General features: G+C 36.5%; 1 protein-coding gene across 8 annotated transcripts in view; it reads left to right on the top strand.

Annotated features, from left to right (window-relative positions):
* Positions 1-20,990, top strand: part of WDR7 (WD repeat domain 7) — a 151,801-nt gene that overhangs the window by 23,990 nt on the left and 106,821 nt on the right. For all 8 annotated transcript variants that reach the window (XM_030004989.2, XM_030004988.2, XM_030004987.2 and 5 more), the window contains 11 exons: positions 530-606; positions 3,711-3,830; positions 4,027-4,172; positions 5,806-5,908; positions 6,969-7,110; positions 7,656-7,904; positions 8,915-9,135; positions 9,878-10,073; positions 11,274-11,488; positions 17,611-18,380; positions 18,979-19,067. In XM_030004989.2, coding sequence (XP_029860849.1) covers positions 530-606; positions 3,711-3,830; positions 4,027-4,172; positions 5,806-5,908; positions 6,969-7,110; positions 7,656-7,904; positions 8,915-9,135; positions 9,878-10,073; positions 11,274-11,488; positions 17,611-18,380; positions 18,979-19,067 — 2,328 coding nt within the window. The remainder of the gene's footprint in view (positions 1-529; positions 607-3,710; positions 3,831-4,026; positions 4,173-5,805; positions 5,909-6,968; positions 7,111-7,655; positions 7,905-8,914; positions 9,136-9,877; positions 10,074-11,273; positions 11,489-17,610; positions 18,381-18,978; positions 19,068-20,990) is intronic.

Below are 20,990 nucleotides of genomic sequence, written 5' to 3' on the forward strand. Positions count from 1 at the left end.
TATACTTTGGGTTTTGTGAAGGTAGTAACTCTAATGGAGTAATTTTGCAGAGATGCCCTTTGGGAACCCGCAGCCAAGAGATGCTTGGGCAGCTGTACAGCTAGAGCATGCTTCCCATTAAACTTCAGTGTCCTCGCAGGCTGGTGTGAGCAGACAGCTAGGCATAAGCAACAAATCTGTCCTCTTGGGAGAGTAACCCCTTGGCTTTGGGGAGGGTGATGGAACAACCCACAATGTGTGATAGCAATACTAGAAACAACTGTGACTTCCCTTCCCCCATTTAATTTGAGCCCTGAGTATTAATTGAGATGTAAACACAAACCCATGGAATCTGTGCATGTGCATATGTGCTTCTGGAATACCACTTTGCAAATAAACATTTGATTTTGAAGCAAACACTTCAGGAATGTTTTGGTAAACTTTTAATGTTGAGGTACTCTCAGTATATTTTTGTACTCAGATAAGCACAAGTGTGCAACAAAATGAAGACGTCCTTGTACTTATCAGCCTAATGTTTGTTTTTCCCCAGAGGATACTGTTGTAGCAGTTTCAGTGACTGGCATCCTGAAAGTATGGATAATAACCTCTGAAGTTAGTCGGATGCAGGTAAACAAAGGCTTTTGAATTAATGATATTTCCTGTTGTGATGAAGGGAGAACTTCTATCAATGTTGTTTCCTGTTCTTCCAGCTACCTAATGATATTATGCTGTTTTTCCTCTTTGCCGTTTGAAAATCAACTTCCTTAATTTTGCTTTACTGATTCTTCAAGTTACCAGCAGAACTCCAAACATGAGAAAGATTAGACTCAGAGAACTTATTTCAAAATCAGGAGTAGGATAATCTCCAATTTCTACACATCTTTTTTTTTTTTGTACCATTTAATGATTTGTGTTAATGTACAAATATTCTTGTTAATATACAAATGTTTTCCTTTTAATTTTTCCCCTTTAAAAGTCCTGTTCTTTCATTAAGTCATCTCATACTACATTCCACAGGAGATTTGAGTTCCAAAGGGAATTCAGTAACAAAGATTGTTACAGTAATGTTTAACTTTCCAAACTGATAGGGGTGCTGTACTGCATGCATAACTTTATTCAGTACAGGCAAAACTTCTATATGCAAGAGCTTGCTGTATAACTACTCATTAGTTGAAAGAGATGATGCTAATAAATACATGTTTACTCTGTATAGTACAGATAGAAGAAATAAGTCACAGAGTTAAAGCTTGCCCTGTACTGCATAGGAAGTGTGGGTCTTAATATGGTGGTGGCATTATAGAAGTGACTTTATCACAATGCTTCATTTTTTTTAAGATTAAGTTCTCTAGCTGCATTTCTTATGCTCTTAAAATATCTGTACTTAAATTAAAAAAAAATTTCATCATAGTTAAATTTAGTATTAAATTTTATTATTAAATGTAGTATTTTCTTTGAGAAAGGTACGGAGAGGTGTGGAGATGCCTGAAGGGTTTGCTGAGCAGAGTACGGTTTTTAAGAATATTCATTATTAGGGGTTATCTAGAGTTCTCTTTGTTACTTGGCAGTTCCTGCCTTCCTGTGTACTAATGAATAAAAGTCTTAAAGGAGATTTGCTACATGTCTCATAGACCTCTGGCTAATTAGCTATTCAGAGAAACCTCTTGTAAAAGATGTACTTTACTATAGATGTTTAGCACCTATGGAAAAATAACCTTACGATATATAAATGAACTATTTTTTTGTTGAACTTGTTTATTTCCAGAATACGTATAACACAAAAGCAACGCAGTTTGCATTAGCTTGGAAGACCAATATAATGGAATTCCTTGCTTTTGACATTGTCCGGGGACAGAGGTGGTATTCATGGTTTTTTGCTTCATAGTTTCAAACTTGATGAAATTATGTTGCTCTCAAAGCATTTTCTGGAAACCCTTGTTATGCAGCTAGTAATGTTTTAGCTAACATCGGGTTTAACAGCGACAAAAAAAAAAAAAAGGCAGCTGTAATCAGTGAAGAGTATTGGCTGTTACTAAAGTAAGAAACGCGAAGATGTAGCTAAACAGGAGCTTATCACAGTCTAGTGTATTTGGGATATGGGGAACCTTGAAAGAATGAAACGTGAGCTGAATCTGCTTCGTTTCAGCTATCTGGATGCAAGGTAATTCATTGACAGTGATGATCCTAAATAGGCACCACTAATCTGTCCAGCTGGGGAATTTGTTGGACTTAAGTGATGAAAGAGGATACCACATGCTCTTGCAGATCTCCTTATGAGGAATAATAGAATAAGAACTGTTACAAGCGTTTGGTTTTTCCTTCAAAGTTGGCCATCTGGCATTTATGAGATGGCGTAGTCCCTTTTCCATTGCATATTCTCTGTCATGTTCCTAAGTTCAATTTGAGCAAGAAAAAAAATCAGCTGGGTATTTTCTTGTTATCCGATTTCCATCTGTGTGTTGTTCTATGTAGAGACTCTCAGTTTCAGATGCTGATTGCTGTCACGTTGTCTGAGCACTTAAATGGCTAGTGTAGGACATAATGCTTATTCCCCATCTTGAAGTTGAGGAAATATTTCAGGAAAATACTGTCTTGCCATAGAGATCTGTGACAGAGTAAGGAGTTGTGATCTAGGACATCTGAGTCCCTGCTTCTGCCTTAATTGCCTGGCTATCCTGATTTTCTCTGCCCTGTCTCAATAAATAAGGTTGCTTTTTATGAAAGTGAAGAGCCCTTTGAAATCAGTTAAAGTGACTGGCATTGCAGACAGGTCTTTCTGTAGGTCTCCTGTTTATACCACAGCAGGGTATCTGCATTCTGTTGTTTCAGCCAGGTTTTTATAACTGTAAACCAGACTTTTCAGGTGATGAATGACATGACTGTCCCTCCTTCCTTTAAGGTATCCCAAGTCAGACTGAAGATGGACAGTCAGTCAAAGTGAGGATTAGTTTGGGATCTAGTTCCTGTGTGTTCTGGATCTGGACAGGTTAGCAGTGACCACCTTTAATACAACCAGAAGAGAAAGTTTTGCTTTAAGGTGGGCCCAGATTAATCAAGGTACAGCACCGATGGCGTAGGTCAGTCTGATACTTGGACTCAGCAGAGGGTGTTGGGCCAAATGATTAAGATCCTGTGCTATTTGATAGTGCTAGGTTGAATCTCAAAAGAATGTGGTCAGCAGTGACTGAATCTTAACCTCTGGCCAAGGGTCAGTCTACAGCTGAAAACTTTGAGATGTGAGGAAGGGAATGGGCTCATGTAAGCAGCAGTTCAGCTCTCCGGCTCTGCTGGTGTGCTGGTCAGTACTTGCGCGTGATTGTAGCTATACACGTACGCTCTCTAAATAAAAGTGATAACCTCCTGTTGGTGTCATTTTTGTCTGTCTCTACAAGCCAATTTCTTACCTATTACTTCTTCAGTTCTGCTTTTCTGCACATTTGCTACTCTTGTACTTGTGACAGAGTCTGCAGACTTGACTCTTTATCACAGGAGAGTTGGTATTCAAGGTATGATATACCCATAGAGTATCAAAATAAAACATAAGCATTTATTTCAGTTAAAATTTACAGCAACATTGACAAGCTCGTGACTTGAGTAAATTTAAAACCATCAAGAAATGCCTTTTTTGAAGATGTTGTTCTATAATAAGGTAATATGGCTCTATTTAATTTCAGATTTATAATTTAAAATAAAATGCAGTTAATTTAATGTTGGTTTTGTTTGTTTGTTTTTAGGATACAACACCAGTATTTGAAGAGGAATCAAAACCTATTTATTGTCAAAACTGTCAAAGCATTTCTTTCTGTGCATTTACCCAGCGGTCATTGTTGGTAGTGTGTTCCAAATACTGGAGGGTAAGTCAAGCTAGTTGAACAACACATGGCTGCTTTTCACTGTAGAAGCTGATTTAATTAAATTGCCAGTAAGACATTTAGATCAAGATGCTCTAAGTCCTTTTAATGTGTCTATATTGAAATCGAAATTAGCTGCTCTCTGGGCATTTTAATCTGTAATTGGTTAATGACAACAGGCTTTGCTGTTTCTTTTCAGGTTTTTGATGCTGGAGATTATTCCCTCTTATGTTCAGTCCCTAGTGAAAACGATCAGACCTGGACTGGTGGCGACTTTGTGTCAGCTGATAAAGTGATTGTATGGACGGAAGATGGACAGAGTTTCATATATAAATTACCAGCCAGGTATTCAACAATTAAATACTCCATTTATTTATTTTTTTGAGATAGAAACATGAGCGACTTTGAAGAAATATCTGTAGCGTTGCTACATATCAAGGTGCCGCGATTAGATCACTGGTTGGCCCGGACCAGGGAAGAGACAGATAACACACATGGTGTGAGCGCCAACTCCGTCTTTTATTGCGCAGTTAATTCCTTTTATACTAACAACGGTAGGTGGGATTACTGATATGTCACAGGGAGGCGACGACTAGCCTTCTACCTTTCCGTGACATCGCGAGATCTTCCGAACGCTGTACCCTACATTTCCCCCTCCTCATGTCCAACTAGCTCCTATTGGTTACACACACTATTCACACATTATTCATGCACTGTCCATGCATCCAGTTGCACTTAATGATTGGTTGTATCAACACTGTACACGCGCATAAACATAAAATATAATTGGTTATACTGACTAAAACATACGAGACTTATCTCAGTCTAATTGGTCAAGATAAACTGCCGAGTTGAGGTTGTTTGTGCCAAGTTCTCTTTATCGTGGAATGTGCACCTGTGTTTTTCTAATTGGTATCTTTCTTATTTTTGTCTTTTTGTTTATTCTGTTCAAGGCCTTCTAAAGGCGTCTGGAATGCTCTTGTTCCCACAACAATATCGAGTATCTTTGGCTTTTATTTTGTTACAAAATCATATTATGGATGTTGCAGAAACTAGTATTCCATGAGCATAAAAGTATCATGTTGAAGCAATGCTCAGTAATTTAGATTGCCTCAACCAAGATTGCTTCACTATTTTCTGATACTACACTCTTTCTCACTTCCTAATGGAGCTGTGTGATGGGAAGAGGTGCATTTTGCTGTTGAACAAGTGTCATAAAATAAAATTTAACTTAAATATTTCCTTAACCAGGTCTAAATAAGGAAGAAATAGGATTTTTCTGTATGGAGTAGAATGTATATGACGATTGTATTACTGTAACAGAATACTCTTCCAGCCCATAAAGGGAAGGCACGAACAGCTAAGTTTGTGCACATAAATGTGAAAATACAAAATTAATTTAAAACTAGGTATCAAAGACGTTAAATAAATGTAGAATGACAAAAGTAAAATAAAAAACTTTTCTTCTGACATCTTCATGACATGCAAACATCTTGTTCTGGGTAGAGATACAGTTTTATCTTGGAGATCCTTGAATATTCTCAGATAAATCAGGTGAGAACTCCTTTCTCACCCTCTTAAGTGATCAGAGCATAAGGATGCAAGCAGATCTATCTGGTGATCTGTCAGAGGAATCCCTAGGTTTGGTGTGTTTTGGTCCTGAGTCTGAGGCCAGGTGTGTTGAAGTCCAAAGCAGACCTAAAGCCAGGCTTCCTTCATTCTTTTTTCCTTCAGTTCTGAACGTGTGTGGGAACTGAGCTGGACACGTTTGGAGCAGTTATTAATTGACGAAGCATACCCTGTACATTAAAATTAGAGCAATGATCTGCTATACACTGTGTTAACAATTGAAAAAAATGTAATGTTTAAGGGCTTGGGGGTTGCTTTTGTTTAGTATTATTTAGTTAGGTAGTGATGTAGTGATCACTCTCTAGTAATACAAGGGATTTTATTCCTTTCTCTTTGTTCTTAAACCCAGCTGTCTACCAGCTAGTGATTCATTTCGCAGAGATGTGGGGAAAGCAGTAGAAAATCTAATTCCGCCTTTATTGTACAGTGTGTTGGACAGAGCAGATAAACAGGTAAAATATATTTCTTTGGAGTTTCTTTTATGGACTGCATTTCTCTTTTAGAGAGTTGAAATATGCATACATCATGACAAGTTCTTCTCTTTCAAAGTAGACCTTTAGGATTTCTTCTTTTCTTAGAGAAAGCAGACAGATACAATTTCCCTGCTGTTTGGTTTGGTTCTTCTTGGTTTTCAAATAAATGCAGAGGTTAGTCTCTGGTCAAGTGAATCTTCAGTTCCTGTATACTGACACGTTATCATTTATCAATGCCTGGAGAATTAGAAGTCGAGTTGTGATGTGCATGATGATTAGGCAATAATTGAGCAAGAGCTTTTAGAATCACAACTTGGAATTTGAAAGCTTAAATCCTTGCAAAGTAAAGAAAATCAAATTTCGTAGGCCTAAGTCCTCTTTGAGCTATACTTAATTTTTATACTGTATTGTGAACTGCTATAATACTGCTATTGTATTTATCTGCTATAAACTAATATATCTAAGACTGCTGTATGATATATCTGGTACTTACACCTATACTATTAGGTATAAGTAACTGTCTGATTTACAAATGCTGTTATTACAAGACTATTGTAGGAATCCTTTTTTTTATCTTAACCATTTAACCTGTTGCCAAATTTGGACATTGAAACACTTATATATTTGATTTTTTTTGTTGTTGTTGTCAATCAATTTTAAAACTTTTTTACTTTTGTTGTGGACCATGTTCCTTACTGAGTGGTATAACTTCAGCTCACCACTGCAGTTAGAATGTTAACAATTTTAGAATACACACACACACATATATATAAAATATTCTAAATATGAATATATTTAGAACAAAACCAAATATGTACAAAAATCTTTTTTCCTCTCCCCTAAACTTGTGACTTGTTTCTTCTGATTCATATTGCTGTATTTATTCTTTCTCCTGTAAGAAAGATAAAGTATCTATTTTTTTGTCCTGCTTGTAAAAGGTACAGAGGATTATGTGGGGAAAGTAAATTTTGAGATCAGTACATGGTTTGCATGTGTTCTGAAGTTGTTAATTTTTTTTTTTTTTTTTTTTTTTTAACAGCTACTAATATGTCCTCCAGTTACTCGATTCTTCTGTGGACAGAGGGAGTTTTCCTATAAGCTGTTAATCCAAGGAGACTCTTCAGGGAGACTGTGTATTTGGAGTGTGCCTGATACTCTTGAACAACAAGGTAGTGCAAAAGGTATACCTAATTAACAGTTTTGTTGCCAAGTCTTTTAACGGGCATCTCTCTTTTTTTTTTTTTTTTTAAAATATGTATTTTGTTGCTGGATAAAGCACTGCTGCTTTTCCTACAGATCCATGAAGCTGTTTTTTTTTAAGGGTTAAAGTCACTTAATTTTTTTTCATATATGATCAAAATCTTCATTGACTCTGTATATTTTTCAGGTATTACAATTTAACTGCTTTATTCCAAATACTAGCTATGGTCATTGCTACCTGGCAGTGTGGCTTAAATCATATTCTTTTCCAGTTCTCACATATATCGTTTCTATGTGTTGCTGTAGCTTCACTCAGGTAGTCAGTAAATTAATCTCCAGTATGTACCATTTACTTTGAACAAAGTGTTGTAACATGGTGTATTTAAACTTTGATATCTTTTCAGAAAAGCTTTTCTAATTTCCGTTCTTGATTTTTTTTTTTGTTTTGTTTTTAAATCCTCCTCCCACCTCACCCTTTGCTTTTTTTTTCTTTTTTTTTTTTTTTTTTTCTTTTTTTTTTAAACAGGACTGCAAACAACAACTTCAGTATCCCTCCAGGAAGCTTTTGATAAACTTACTCCTCGCCCTGCTGGGATTATAGACCAACTAAGCTTAATACCAAACATCAATGAACCACTTAAAGTTACAGCCAGTGTGTATATCCCAGCACATGGGCGTTTGGTTTGTGGTCGTGAAGATGGAAGCATTGTTATTGTGCCAGCAACGCAAACTGCTATAGTTCAGCTGCTGCAAGGAGAGCATATGCTTAGGAGAGGTATGCAAATAAGCTTTTGAAAAGCACAGTTGGATTACAGTGTGTGCCTGTCACGAAATATACTGAAGTAAGAAATAGTTTCACAAAGTGAGCTTTAAGTCATTTTACAGGTAGAAATCATATTGCTGTTTTCTTAACAGTTTTTGGTGTTCTATTACTTAATGAGAAACCCAAGTAATAAATTAACTGTGGCCAGCTTGCATCAATTTGGGGCAAGGTCCCTTCACTGGAAAGCTTTGGATATTCCTCCTGGGTTTTTGAGATGCAGTAGCAAAGATATGGCAAGGGACACCTCCCGTCTCTCTCTCAGAATTGTTCTGGGCACTGTGTTCAGCTGGGCTATCGGTGTGCCTATGGAGCGGTCCTTGGGAAAATAACACATCTAACAGAGAATTCCTCTTTGTGTATTGTGTAGTTAGTTGAGTGTTATACCTTGGCCTGCTGTTGTATATTTTGGTTCCAGATAATGTTATTTTAATACTTTTGGGGTTTGATTTTACAAATGCTAATAAATGAAAAAGACATGTAGATATTTTTCTGTGAATACAAGCACGAGCTTGTCAGTTATATACAAGGCTGTTGGTTGTACTGTTTCCTTTATGTAACTGATTTACTGTATATAACTTTATACAAATTTTTTTTTTTTCTTAATATGAAGCTGGATTGCCTCAGAGTTGATACATCATTCTGCAAATAAGCGTTGGTGGTTCTTACCCTTATAAAAAGCTGAATTACTTCAAAGTGAGGATGTACAGCAAAACAAAATGAATCATTCAGTCTATGTCCAGTAGAAAAAATTATGAACAATTTAAAAAAAGACAAGGCTAATTTTGTAAGAATTTCTGTCAAAAATTGCAGTATGTCTGGGGTTTTTTGGGTTTTTTTGTTTGTTTTTTTTTTAATCAAGAACAGTGTTTTGGATTGTTAATTGTTCTACTGAATTACTTTTTTTTTCTCTCTGTCTCTTTAAATTTTCTTTTCCTCTTTTCACCCCTTACCCAATTTCTCAGGTTGGCCACCTCACCGGACTCTCCGAGGCCATCGAAACAAAATTACATGTTTATTGTATCCTCATCAGGTTTCTTCTCGTTATGATCAAAGGTATTTGATCTCAGGTGGTGTGGATTTCTCAGTCATCATATGGGATATATTTTCTGGAGAGATGAAACATATCTTCTGTGTACATGGTGGAGAAATTACACAGCTTCTAGTTCCACCAGAAAACTGTAGTGTAAGTTTTACATGATATGTCTGATAACCTGTCTCACACTCTGTATAAATGGTACAGCTCCTTAAATCCTTCTTGAGAATATGAATTTAATATGAAATACTGAAGATGTAGCGCTGACCCAATGTATAACTCTTGCAGACACATAAAAAGAGTTTGTTCTGTTAATCTTGGTTTTGTGTGCATCATGTTTTAGCTACATAAAAGATTAAAAACAGTGGAAAAACTGGATATTAAAACCTAGCTAGCTAAGGAAATGCTTGGCATTTTATGATGTACAGCATTAACAGTGGGAGAGGAATTCCCCAACATGGAAGCAGTCTTTCCCCTGAAGGTGTTTGTGAATGTGACAGCCAAGCATTCCCTAACACTTAGCCCATGGGTTTTAAAGGCAATTTTGTCTTTTTTAACTTGGATCAGTAGGTAGAGTTTAATGAACAAAATGACATCGATTTACTTGAAAACTGTGGTTTCTCTTTTTTTGCTCAACAAAACAGGTTCTAATACCTGTTTGTTCTTTGATATGCAAGAGGTTGTCTTCAGGAGAATTTCTGCAAGGGAAATACTCTTTCTGGTGACCTCAGTGAGTTTAGCCATAGACTTATGTGCCTGGTTTTTGTTTATAAAATAGGTTGTTGATCACCATGCTTGGCCCACTGAAGAAGAGATTATTAAATGCAAACTCTCTGCATTATGATTAAAATTTCTTTTCTTTTTTTTTTCTTTTTTTTTTTTCTTTTATTAGGCAAGAGTCCAGCACTGTATTTGCTCTGTTGCCAGTGATCACTCAGTTGGTCTTCTGAGTCTGCGGGAGAAAAAATGCATCATGCTGGCATCCCGTCACCTTTTCCCTATTCAAGTAATAAAATGGAGGCCTTCCGATGACTATTTGGTAGTAGGATGTTCAGATGGGTCTGTGTACGTCTGGCAAATGGATACTGGTACGGTTAAGTTCAAAGATATTGATTAAACAAATTTTTTTTTTATATATATATATACATATGTATTTGGTTATAGTTCTGTGTAACTTGCATCTGAGAGAAGAGTTAAAATTTTTTTGCACACTTATATTTGGAAACTTAGCACTCCACATATTCACAAAATTTTTAGATTGTATAAGCTTTTGTTAAATACATATTTTAGTATTTGGAATAATTCATTTAGTTTTGGAGAAGTATAGCTTGCTGTGGCTATCATACCCTTAAATGTTCTCCTAGTTATCTTTAGAGAGACCAGTTAAAGTGCTGGCTGCGCATGTAGTGTTCTCTCAGTTTATTAGTGACCGTGCTTCCTCAGCAATTTTCTTCAAAGCTTGGTGTAGAAGTGCAGTACCTTGAATCTACAATAGTTTCCTCATCCGTAGAGTGAAGACAGTGTTTGTCTTCGTTTTTGTATTGTTTGTTTTATTGTTTGCTGTGGGATTTTTTGGTTGGTTTGTGGGTTTTTTGGTTGGGTTTTTTGGTTAAAGGGACTAACACTTAGTTTAGAAGAAACTAAAAATGAGCCTTAACAGAATGGGTAACAAGGCATAAAATAAAAACAGCTTTGTTATAGAAAGTTTTGTGGTATTTGACAGGGAATAAGTGAGGAAAAAAATGCATCAAAATATATGCAGTATGTAATTACCTTTTAACTCCTTAACTCACTTAAGAAAAAACCCACAAAGCTGTGATCATGTCTGAATATTATTTTCAGCTTATTGTGAAAACTAGATGAGAATTGGTATTTATTGAAGCTCTAGGAGGCAAAGAGGAACCTGAAATCCATTGTGGAAAATTTAATTCACACAGGTAGTTGGGTGGGAGAGGGAATTCAAAATTTTTTGAAAACAGCCTTCCACTAAAAATGTTGAGCAATTGCAGTCATCACTGTCTGGTCAGCACAGAATCACATTGTGGGTTTTTTAAACTTGTCTTGGTTTTTGTTAATATGTTTATTCCTTGCACACTTCAGCTTCATGGAAATTTAGGGAAATTCCATCCCTTTAGGAACGTTAGTTCTACAAATAGCTGTTAACACAACGGAAAGTTTATGCATTGCATCATGTGGTGTAAATTATCTTTGCCCATTGTTGTACTTGTGATATTTTGGACATTCTGAATTGTTTCTGCTTAAACTCATGCTTTTCAAAATATTTGCAGGTGCACTGGACAGGTGTGTGATGGGAATAACAGCAGTGGAAATCCTGAATGCCTGTGATGAGGCAGTCCCAGCGGCTGTGGACTCCCTGAGCCATCCCGCCGTCAACCTGAAGCAGGCCATGACTAGGCGTAGTCTGGCTGCTCTGAAAAACGTGGCGCATCAGAAACTACAGACTCTTGCCACTAACCTACTTGCTTCCGAAGCGTCTGACAAGGTAAGTCGTGTTTCAGTTCATCTATTTTTAATGCAGTACCTGAAACATTTATTTCCATAAATAATTGAGTAAAATATGGGAAGTCTTCATCGTTGTAACTGAAAGGTTCTTACTCAAAGCTCTCTGAAATTTTAACGGAAAGACCTGAACTAGCTTTACCTGGCCTTGGGTCAGTCCTAAGAGTTCACTTTCCTTGAACAAAAAATACCAGCCTTCTTCAACATCATTGTGCAGCTTCCAATGCAGATGGTGTTATCTAGAGTTACATTTTAAAAACACATTTCGTTTATGTTTGTTCTATTTTGTGCTTTCAGTGGTAGTGGTTTTCCTTGCTGGAGTCTAACACTTTTAAACTTCCTCTTCCCTGTCTATAACTCTGTACTGCTTTTACTGTCTTTTTCTCTAGGTTCAGTAAGAACAGAGGTTATGTACCAAATAAATTCCTCTCTTTCTAGATAGGTAGTAATATGTTTTTAATATCACCCAACACAATCCCTTCCATATCTCTCTGGATGTGTTCCCCAATTTATGTTACTGTTATGATGTTACCTCCTATTTCAGTATGCATTCTACTGGGGTCTTTTCAGGTTGAGTTTATTTAAAATCTGGATTTAGCAGCATTTCATAAAATCTGGAATATTTGCTCAATTGTATACATTCTGTTAATTTGTAGTATTGATGGGTAGACAAGGAACCAGCCTGTGATCCATATCCATCAGAAGCAAGTCTCACCCTTTTGAGTTTGTGCGAACTTGGAGGAATGGAATCAGCATTGATCTAGTTTTTTCTGTCTTCCCCCCATATTGGACATGCTTTATACGTTCCTGCAGATCTTGCTAATGGTGAAGCTAGAGCTTGATTTTACTTCGTTTTGGTAGTTGTTGCTGTGTGACAGTTCAGAAAAAGTATTATTGAAATATATGTACAAATAGATACGAATGGAGCCAAAGTAACTTAAATGCTGAAAATTCATTACGGTTTGAGAAAAGATCTTAAGTGTTTAATGCTAGAAGATATTAATGGGCTTACTTGATTCCTAAATATTTCAATGCTTAATGTTTAAGAACTTTTTAAATTATGTTTTATGATTTAGGTGATGAATTAAAATGGAACTATCTGTAGTAACTTGTTAAAAGCATTCATTAACTTTTCCTGAGTACGGTATGTCTATGTATATGGAGAGCGTGTGAGCCATGGCACGTTTACATGTGTTCATTTAGACACAAAACTTTACAATTTATATGGATGTTGCTGAGTACAACAACAGGCTACTTACGAATCTGAGCAATAAGTAAATGCTCGTATTAAGAATTCTGGTAAGCAGACCTTTCTGATAAAGAGTCATTCAAGTGTTAGAGCAGTAGCTGGATGGTGAGCCTGCACATTGATCTCTGGAGTCAGGATGATTTTCCTCCATACTGGTTATTATTGCAGAAGCTGGAAGCACCGTAAATATTTTGAGATGTGGGGAAGTTCCTTTTTTAACAGCTAGTAATGAGCTCTTTTCTGAATTGATATCTCGCAATGAGAAGTAACTTGGATTTCAGATTTTATAAAGAGTAGGAAAGCTAGTACAGTGAAAAAAATTTTAAGGAACTTCAGTATGGAGGATAGAATGGTGCAAGAGTTAGTTCTGAATATCCTGGTAATTTTAATGTGCTTAATTATTATTCAGTCTGATGGATTTGGACTGACCATTTTGAAAACTAACAGGCAGCTAACGGCATCACATCACAGAGATGGTAGAGATGGAACAAAAAAGCAAACAGTGAATTTCAGAAACGGGCTTAACTATCGATGGTAGTTTAGCTGGTGGGCTCAATAGCATGTCAGTGTAGATTGTCAGAGGAGAGCTTGAAGGAAGAACTTTCTCTTGGGCTTTGCATCATGCATTTTTGTTTTAGCCAAATACAGAGAAAAGGTAAGTCCTGACCTTGTGAGGATTTTATGAACTTTGTCACAGAAGGAATATGACCCCTGACTTTTACATTTTTATCTTTCTGTTAAAGATTAATAGAAGGAAGTGCAAAATTATCTTGAAGGAAACTGGGAAAATATCCTTAAGAGTCACGTATTAGGGAAATATGGAAGAGGCTTTCCTTGCCCTGAGCAACATGCTCTAGTGGATCCTGCTTTGAGCAGGGGGTTGGATTGGAGGATCACCAACCTTAGCGATTCTGTGGTTGTGTCCTGCTTACATTTGCTCTTATTGGTGATTCCAATATGCTACCATTCATCATAACTTTCTTCCTAATAAAGACCTATCAGAGTAGACAGGTATTAAATTAGTTTAGTCTGTCAATGCCATTCAAAAATGTTACCCAAGTCCAAACAAAAAGAGCTTGTATTTTCGCTTTTGTTTTCCTTTTCATTAATGCAGGCTGCCCAGGTTCTGTTAGTCTGGGCTGTGACCGGCAGAGAGCAGCAGAGCTCTGCTCCCAGCAGCCCACTGGCTTGGCTTTTGTCACTTCTTTCTTTATATTGCCTTCTTCTGTTATATTCTGTTTGGAAAAGAAATGTCTCTTAGAGCATTCCTTAGAACACTACCATCATGCTTCTACAAGTACATGTGTGCTCAGACTTGTGTGCTGGTATCCCTGCTGCATACAGTATGACCGTTCACATACGTAAGTATGAATGTTGCACTTGTACGTGCTGTGCAAATGTACATGTCTTATGTGCAGGTTCCTCACATCTAATGAAGGTGTTGCTACCTACAGTGGCATGATACATAGCACAGCCAAATGTGTTCTATGCCAGAGGTCAATGATGATTAATAGCTAAAATATTTTGATTATATTGTTGCTTTTAATTTTACCATTGTGAGCATTACCAGAGACCATTTAATAAAAAGTTCCCTACATTACATTCTGAGAAAATAACTAGATGTTTTTAAATAAATAAGGAATATGTGAATAACTCTGTGCATTGTAGAACATAATTTGCAGCTATTATTTATTGACATCTAAGTATTTCTATTCTGGTTTCAATTAGCCATTATTTGCTTCTCATGGCAAATTTATTTAATACGCATAGTTTATTCATTCTCCAAGTTGACCACAGGGAAAGGAGCAGAATTTGGCTATTTGCTCTAGTGCTGATTGCGTTAGGCCCTGGCTGTTTGTCTGGCAGGGTGAGCTAGCCTGCACTGCAGCTCCTCCGAGAATGTAAGAACAGGGAGCGAGGAGGTTGGTCTCTGTTTAATTTTTCTTTCATAATCCCTGTGACCATATACGAGGTTTCCTTCGGGTAGTGCCTTAACTTAGTTACGTAAGTGAAATGAATTTTAATTTGAGGAAAGACAGAAATTAAACATTATTTGACTTTAGCGGAATAGCAGATAGTATTGAAGATTTTGCCAGGTCTGCATTTCATTGGAGAGTCTTTTGATATGTTTTGAATATTGCTCTGTGTGTGTGTGTGCGCGCGTGCGCTTTTCGTATCTGGTTTGTTAGTTACAAAATGAGTGTGTTGGAATAATGTAAAATATTTATGTGTATTTGTTGAGAATCATCCTCTGAAAGTGAGCAAGAACTAGTGAGTGCAGCAAGCAAACCAATAATTGTACTTGCTCTTCTCTGCTTCAATACCATATAGTAAAATATATGTAGGTATTTGTTCTAACTAAGCGAAATATTAGCAGCCTTAAATTAAGAGTCTGCAAATTAAATAAATTATTAGTGTGGTAGAAAAATGAAGATTACAATATCAAATAAGATTAACATAGTGGATGGTTTTAGATAAATACACTTTGTGCATATTATGTTTAGACAGGATTAAAGGAGCAGTTTCTTACTCTATTTTTTCCCCTGGGCCTCTTGCTGTGAAACAGTCAAGGGGAGAGGTTATTCTTGAGTTGCTCCAAAGCAGCAGTCAGAAATAAATCGTGAGGAAGCTGTGGCTGGATCATCAGCTGTGCTTGATGGCAGGTCAGGGTAGCAGAGCCTCTTTTGGACCCATCGGTTTCCAAATATAAAGCTAATGTAAAACTTTGGAATGGTCAGTTTTTCCTCTGAAAATTTTTTTGCTGTAAAAAGCAATCTTACACTCTTCCAGGATATACAATAACTAACAGCCACAGAAAAAGCAGAGTGCTTTACGAGACACAAATCTGTGTGAATGAGAACCTTGAGAATTAAAATGATATGCTTATTTCAAAGCCAGGTTCGTACACTGAACAATAATTGAACGTGATGGGGTGGATATTATATTCTTTCATGCCAACAGCATTTTGGGGGTTTTAACAGCTATAATGGAAAAGGAATATATAAAAATTACTTCAGTTTTCAAACACGTGCTATGAAACTTGTACAAAACTTAAAGCAGCCAAGTAGTTGTAGGACTAGAAATGCTTACTGTCTTGAAAAAAGTCCTTGAGAGACAATAAATGGTACATATGCATGTCCAGTTTTCCAATTATAAGTAGAATATACATTTGTTTCTGTGATTCATAGTGATAAGCACATTTGTTACTGTTCAGAAGTAGAATGAAAAGCGTTGAAAAATGCAAGACAATGGGTAAATTATAAAGAAATAATATAGTTTTATAACTCGGCAGATTTTTCTGTGGTGAGCACTCCTATGACCCAGGGTATTTAAGGCTTCGTAAGTTGTGCACATTGCTTCACATCAGTGAACAAAGGAAGCAATATATCAGGATGTATATAGAATACGGTAAAAACCTATTATGAATTAGTGTAAATATACATAGGATGTTCAAAATTTTTGCATGATATATAGAGTGTATGATGGTTATTTGTATAGTCTGTATATATTTATAATGTGTGTGTGTGTATATATGCATACATAAATATATATACAATGTATATATGAAAACTGCAAGCCTTGTTAATTTCTAAATAACTATCCTGCTGTGAAATGTGCTTTTGTGGTTTAAAAAAAGACAACAGAGAATGGAAATTTTAGAGACTACCAAACTGAAAGTTTGTAGAAATGTTAAGGCTGTTGAGTTATAGACGAGAAAAGACATAGGAGCCTTGACTGTATCACTTTTATTGGTGATATATTAAGAACTTTTAGGTTAATTCTAGTTTCAGTAAAGGTTGATGTTTTCTGAACAAATCAGTCGGCCTATATCAGTTATGGGCAAAAAGTACCATTTCTCCTGCAGCCATTCTTAGACTTGTATAGGGTAATTATTTTTATGTATTCCCTTAGACTTAGCTGTCAACTGAGCACAGGGTTTAACTTCTGCAGTGACTAGTACAAGCATCAAGAATGCTTCTTCATCACCAAACTTAGTCACTGCTTCTCCTGTAGGTTTTTCTTGCTATGACTTTGTAATTCTGTGCATCTAACATGAATATTCAACTTTGTGTCTTTCAAGCTGTTAATTAAGGAGAAATAATATTTTACTTAATTTGAACGGGGTTTATTTCTGTTAAAAGATTCTCTTTTTTTGCCTGTTTGAGGAAACTAAGCACTTGAGCATAATTTTGTGTTGGTTGTGGAGAGAATAAAGTTCTCACAATGCTTAAAAACTTCTGTTAATGTTCTTTCGTCCAATGTCCTGTGACTTTTTTCAGCTTTTATCCCATAGCATTTTAATTTTCTTTTCTTTTCTTTCCCCCCCACCTTGGGAGGAAGGGAAGGAGGAAGTAGAGGGACTTTAGTGGAACGAACAAGTGACACACATAATGCATATCTGGACGAATTTATTAGTAGCTTATTTTCAATGGCATAAATTGATGCTATACTTCAGTATCCAAATAGGAAATATTTAATGTGTTTTAAGTTTAAGAACAAAATATTGAAATCTTATTGTTTGTTGGAGTATAACTATTATCTTTTGGAATTCATGAGAAAGAAATGTGAACTTCTGTCTTAGAGAGTTCTATTTATCTGATATTTATTTAGCTTCTGCAAGTGAAATTTCTGTATTTTAGGGGTGTAACACTTGATCACAAGTCCGACATTCCTGACACTGTGAAAAGTGCTGTAAAATTCTTCACTGATATTTTTATAATATTTATCATAACATGTTTTATACCCATGATCATCCACAGCTTCCTTAATTTGTGAATTAACTTTGTGAAAAGTGTTAAGAAAGTAATCCAAATGAAATTTTAAATTTTTTTTCTTTTTTTTTTTTCTTTGTTCAGGGGAATTTACCTAAATATTCACATAACTCCCTGATGGTTCAAGCTATAAAGACTAACTTAACAGATCCAGATATACACGTGCTCTTCTTTGACGTAGAAGCCCTGATCATTCAGCTACTGACTGAGGAGGCCTCCAGACCCAACACTGCACTCATTTCTCCAGAGAATTTACAGAAAGCCTCTGGCGGGTCTGACAAAGGAGGCTCCTTTTTGACTGGCAAACGAGCAGCCGTCCTCTTCCAGCAGGTCAAGGAAACAATCAAAGAGAATATAAAAGAGCATCTTCTTGATGATGAAGATGAGGATGAAGAATCGATAAGACAGAGAAGAGAAGACGGTGACCCAGAATATCGCTCTAGCAAATCTAAACCATTAACTTTATTAGAATATAATCTAACCATGGACACAGCAAAGCTTTTTATGTCCTGTCTTCATGCCTGGGGCCTGAATTCTGTTCTAGATGAGCTTTGCCTTGATCGTCTTGGGATGCTTAAGCCACACTGTTCAGTGTCCTTTGGCCTCCTGTCTAGAGGAGGCCACATGTCTCTGATGCTTCCTGGCTATAATCAGCCTGTAGGCAAACCGTCGTATGATAGTGTGGAGTTAGGAAGGAAAATGTCCATTACAGAAGGGCTTGGAAAGGGGACGTACGGTGTATCACGTGCTGTCACCACTCAGCATCTCCTGTCTGTTATCTCACTGGCCAACACACTGATGAGTATGACCAATGCAACTTTTATCGGAGACCACATGAAGAAAGGTCCGACCAGGTATGGCAAATACTCACTTGAACTTGTGATAACTTTCTTTCAGAGTCTCTATTTTAATACAGCATTTCATTTTGTTTCATTTTACTGTGGGGTTTGATGTATTAAATGGCTATGAAAACCTTTGGTACCTAGATGGAACTGAGTGTATTTTTTTTCTTTCTTGAATGTAGGTTTGTTTTTTTTTTTTTACACCAAGATAACTATATTGCTTTGAATGGAGTTATGTAACTTACAATGTTAATAGAACATGGAGTTGTATTAACATATGTGCTGGTAGATCTGAGAGGCTATTTCTGTCCTCCTTTTTAGTGCTTATTGTTTTTTAAGAGTTTTTATAATGAGTAGGTCAAATTCTAAATAAATCAAAACATACAGATGAACTTTTTATTACCAAAAAATAAGCTTACCTAGGAAATGTAAATGAGATTTTTTTTTTTCTGTCAAACTGACTGGTTTTTATAGGGTTGCTTTTCAAAGTTTGTTTAGTCACAGTATCTTTAGCAAATAATCTCTCTTTTTTTTTTTTCCTTTTTTTCTTTCTCCCTCACCCTTCCACTATGCTCCTTTTTCCCTCCCTTCATGTATATTTTGTGTTTAGGCCACCTAGGCCAGGCACTCCTGAGATGTCAAAAGTGAAGGCACCCCCTTCAATTTCAAGTCATGCAGCACAAGGACAAATTAAGCAAGGTAAATATCACTTGCTTTGGAACAGTTTGATATGTCATTTCAGCTCTTGACACTGAAGTTACCACCTTACTATCAAGTGATTTGCTAGCTTCTATGTGGGAGGAAAAAGTAGTGTAATATTCTAGACAAAAATTTTAATGACTAAGACCTTTCTAAGAATCAATATAAGATGCTGGTACTGTCACAAAGTCATTCCCTGACAATGAATTTCTGCATATTTTAAGTGGTCCCAAACATATTGGTGTTGAGGTGATAGTAAGAGGCTTAAAGTCTGTAGCTACGGCCTATACAGACTAATACAAAAATGTTTATGTATGTTATAAACTAAAGCATAAAGGTAAACACATCTAAGTAGTATGTATACATTTCCTCTCCTTTTTATGGAGGAGGAAGAAATTATTTTAACACTACTTCTACCGCTGTTGCTATTTTCATCACTTGCAGTTACGAAAGATGGCAGTGGATGATGCTGCAGGATCTTTTAATAGCCTGCATTTTATCTTTCCTTTCATAAGTACAATGGTTAAGTACAGGAAGTAAAACAACATGTGATGTAAAAGAAGGATGTACACAAGATTAGACATGACTTTTCTACTGGAGTAGAGTGGAGCAGGGACTAGATACTCCTCCGGGCAGCAGGAGCACACAGAAACAGTCCTGCTGGGACTGGAGAGATAGAGGAGGAGGAGGAGGCACCTTCCTGTTTGCTCTTTAAATTAGAGCTGCTGTTTGATGGGGCAAGTGAGCTACTCTTCTTAATGCCAGAAATACAGTAAATGTAAACCACCATGTGATGTGGCCAGTTCTGACCTGAGCTCAGAACTAAGGAGCAAGTGAACTGTTGGGAAGAGTGTGGGGCGACTCTTGGGGCGGCAGCTGGTGCGGGCTCGTGGGGAGTGAAGGCAGCGCAGTACGGCTGCGGTGCCCAAAAGAGGAGGGGCAGGATTTACCCACTGGGATAACGGGAATAAAATCCCCATGGGACCAGTTGAAGGCTGTTTATGGCTTGAGGGGAATGTATATGCGTAACCTTTGTCATACATGTTTTGCTGTATGATAAAACAAAGAGGAAAGGTATACACATCATTGCTCTTTCTACAGTTCTTTGGGATTTTTGTGGATGTGAGCCTAGCTGCATGCATATACTGTAGGGCAAAAGAGGAAAGGTTTTTCTTTTTTTCCATAATGTGTGTGTTTGTTGTTTTTTTTTAAACTAATCTATAAAGCATATAGCCCTCAGGACTTACTAAAATTTACTTTGAGAATGGCAATTATCTCTTACTTTTAACTTTTACCTGTTAACTATTAAAACTCTTGTCTTTTCAAGCTATATGAATACAGAGAAACTAGCAGTATATAAAATCATTGTATTTTGCAGAATACAAATACTTTGTCATTGTGGTATTTACCGCAGTGTACAATCTTTAAAGATGTACATTAAAGATATATGGACATCTTTAAAAAATGTTTAACTGTGGAACTGCTCTTGTATTAGAGAGCTAGTAAGCACAGCAGGACACTTACACATCAACTGTTTGATTTTCTTCAGTGACATGCAAAAAAGGGGGATGTTTGTGTCTGAGGAGGAAACTTGCCCATCAGCAACATTTGTGTGTATTTATTCTTTTCCTAAATGTAAATATTAACTTACTGAGATCTTTGGAAAGGGAAAATCAGTTTCAGGAGTGGTATTGGTCAAGCTTTTTTCATGATCATGAAACATATGCTACATAAATAGAGAAGTACAGTCAGTAACAAAAAACAGAATTAAAAAAAATTGGGGCTCTTGTCTCAACATGTGGGGCTTTTTTGATTTTGTTTTTTTGGTGGGTGGTTGGTTTTGTTTTTTTTTTTTTTTTCCCAACCATTTACTTTTCTTCTTTGAAAGATAATTATTTGAAAGATCAGGATTTCTCAGAGATG

Source organism: Aquila chrysaetos, chromosome Z, assembly GCF_900496995.4.
Source record: "Aquila chrysaetos chrysaetos chromosome Z, bAquChr1.4, whole genome shotgun sequence".
NCBI classification, from domain to species: domain Eukaryota; kingdom Metazoa; phylum Chordata; class Aves; order Accipitriformes; family Accipitridae; genus Aquila; species Aquila chrysaetos.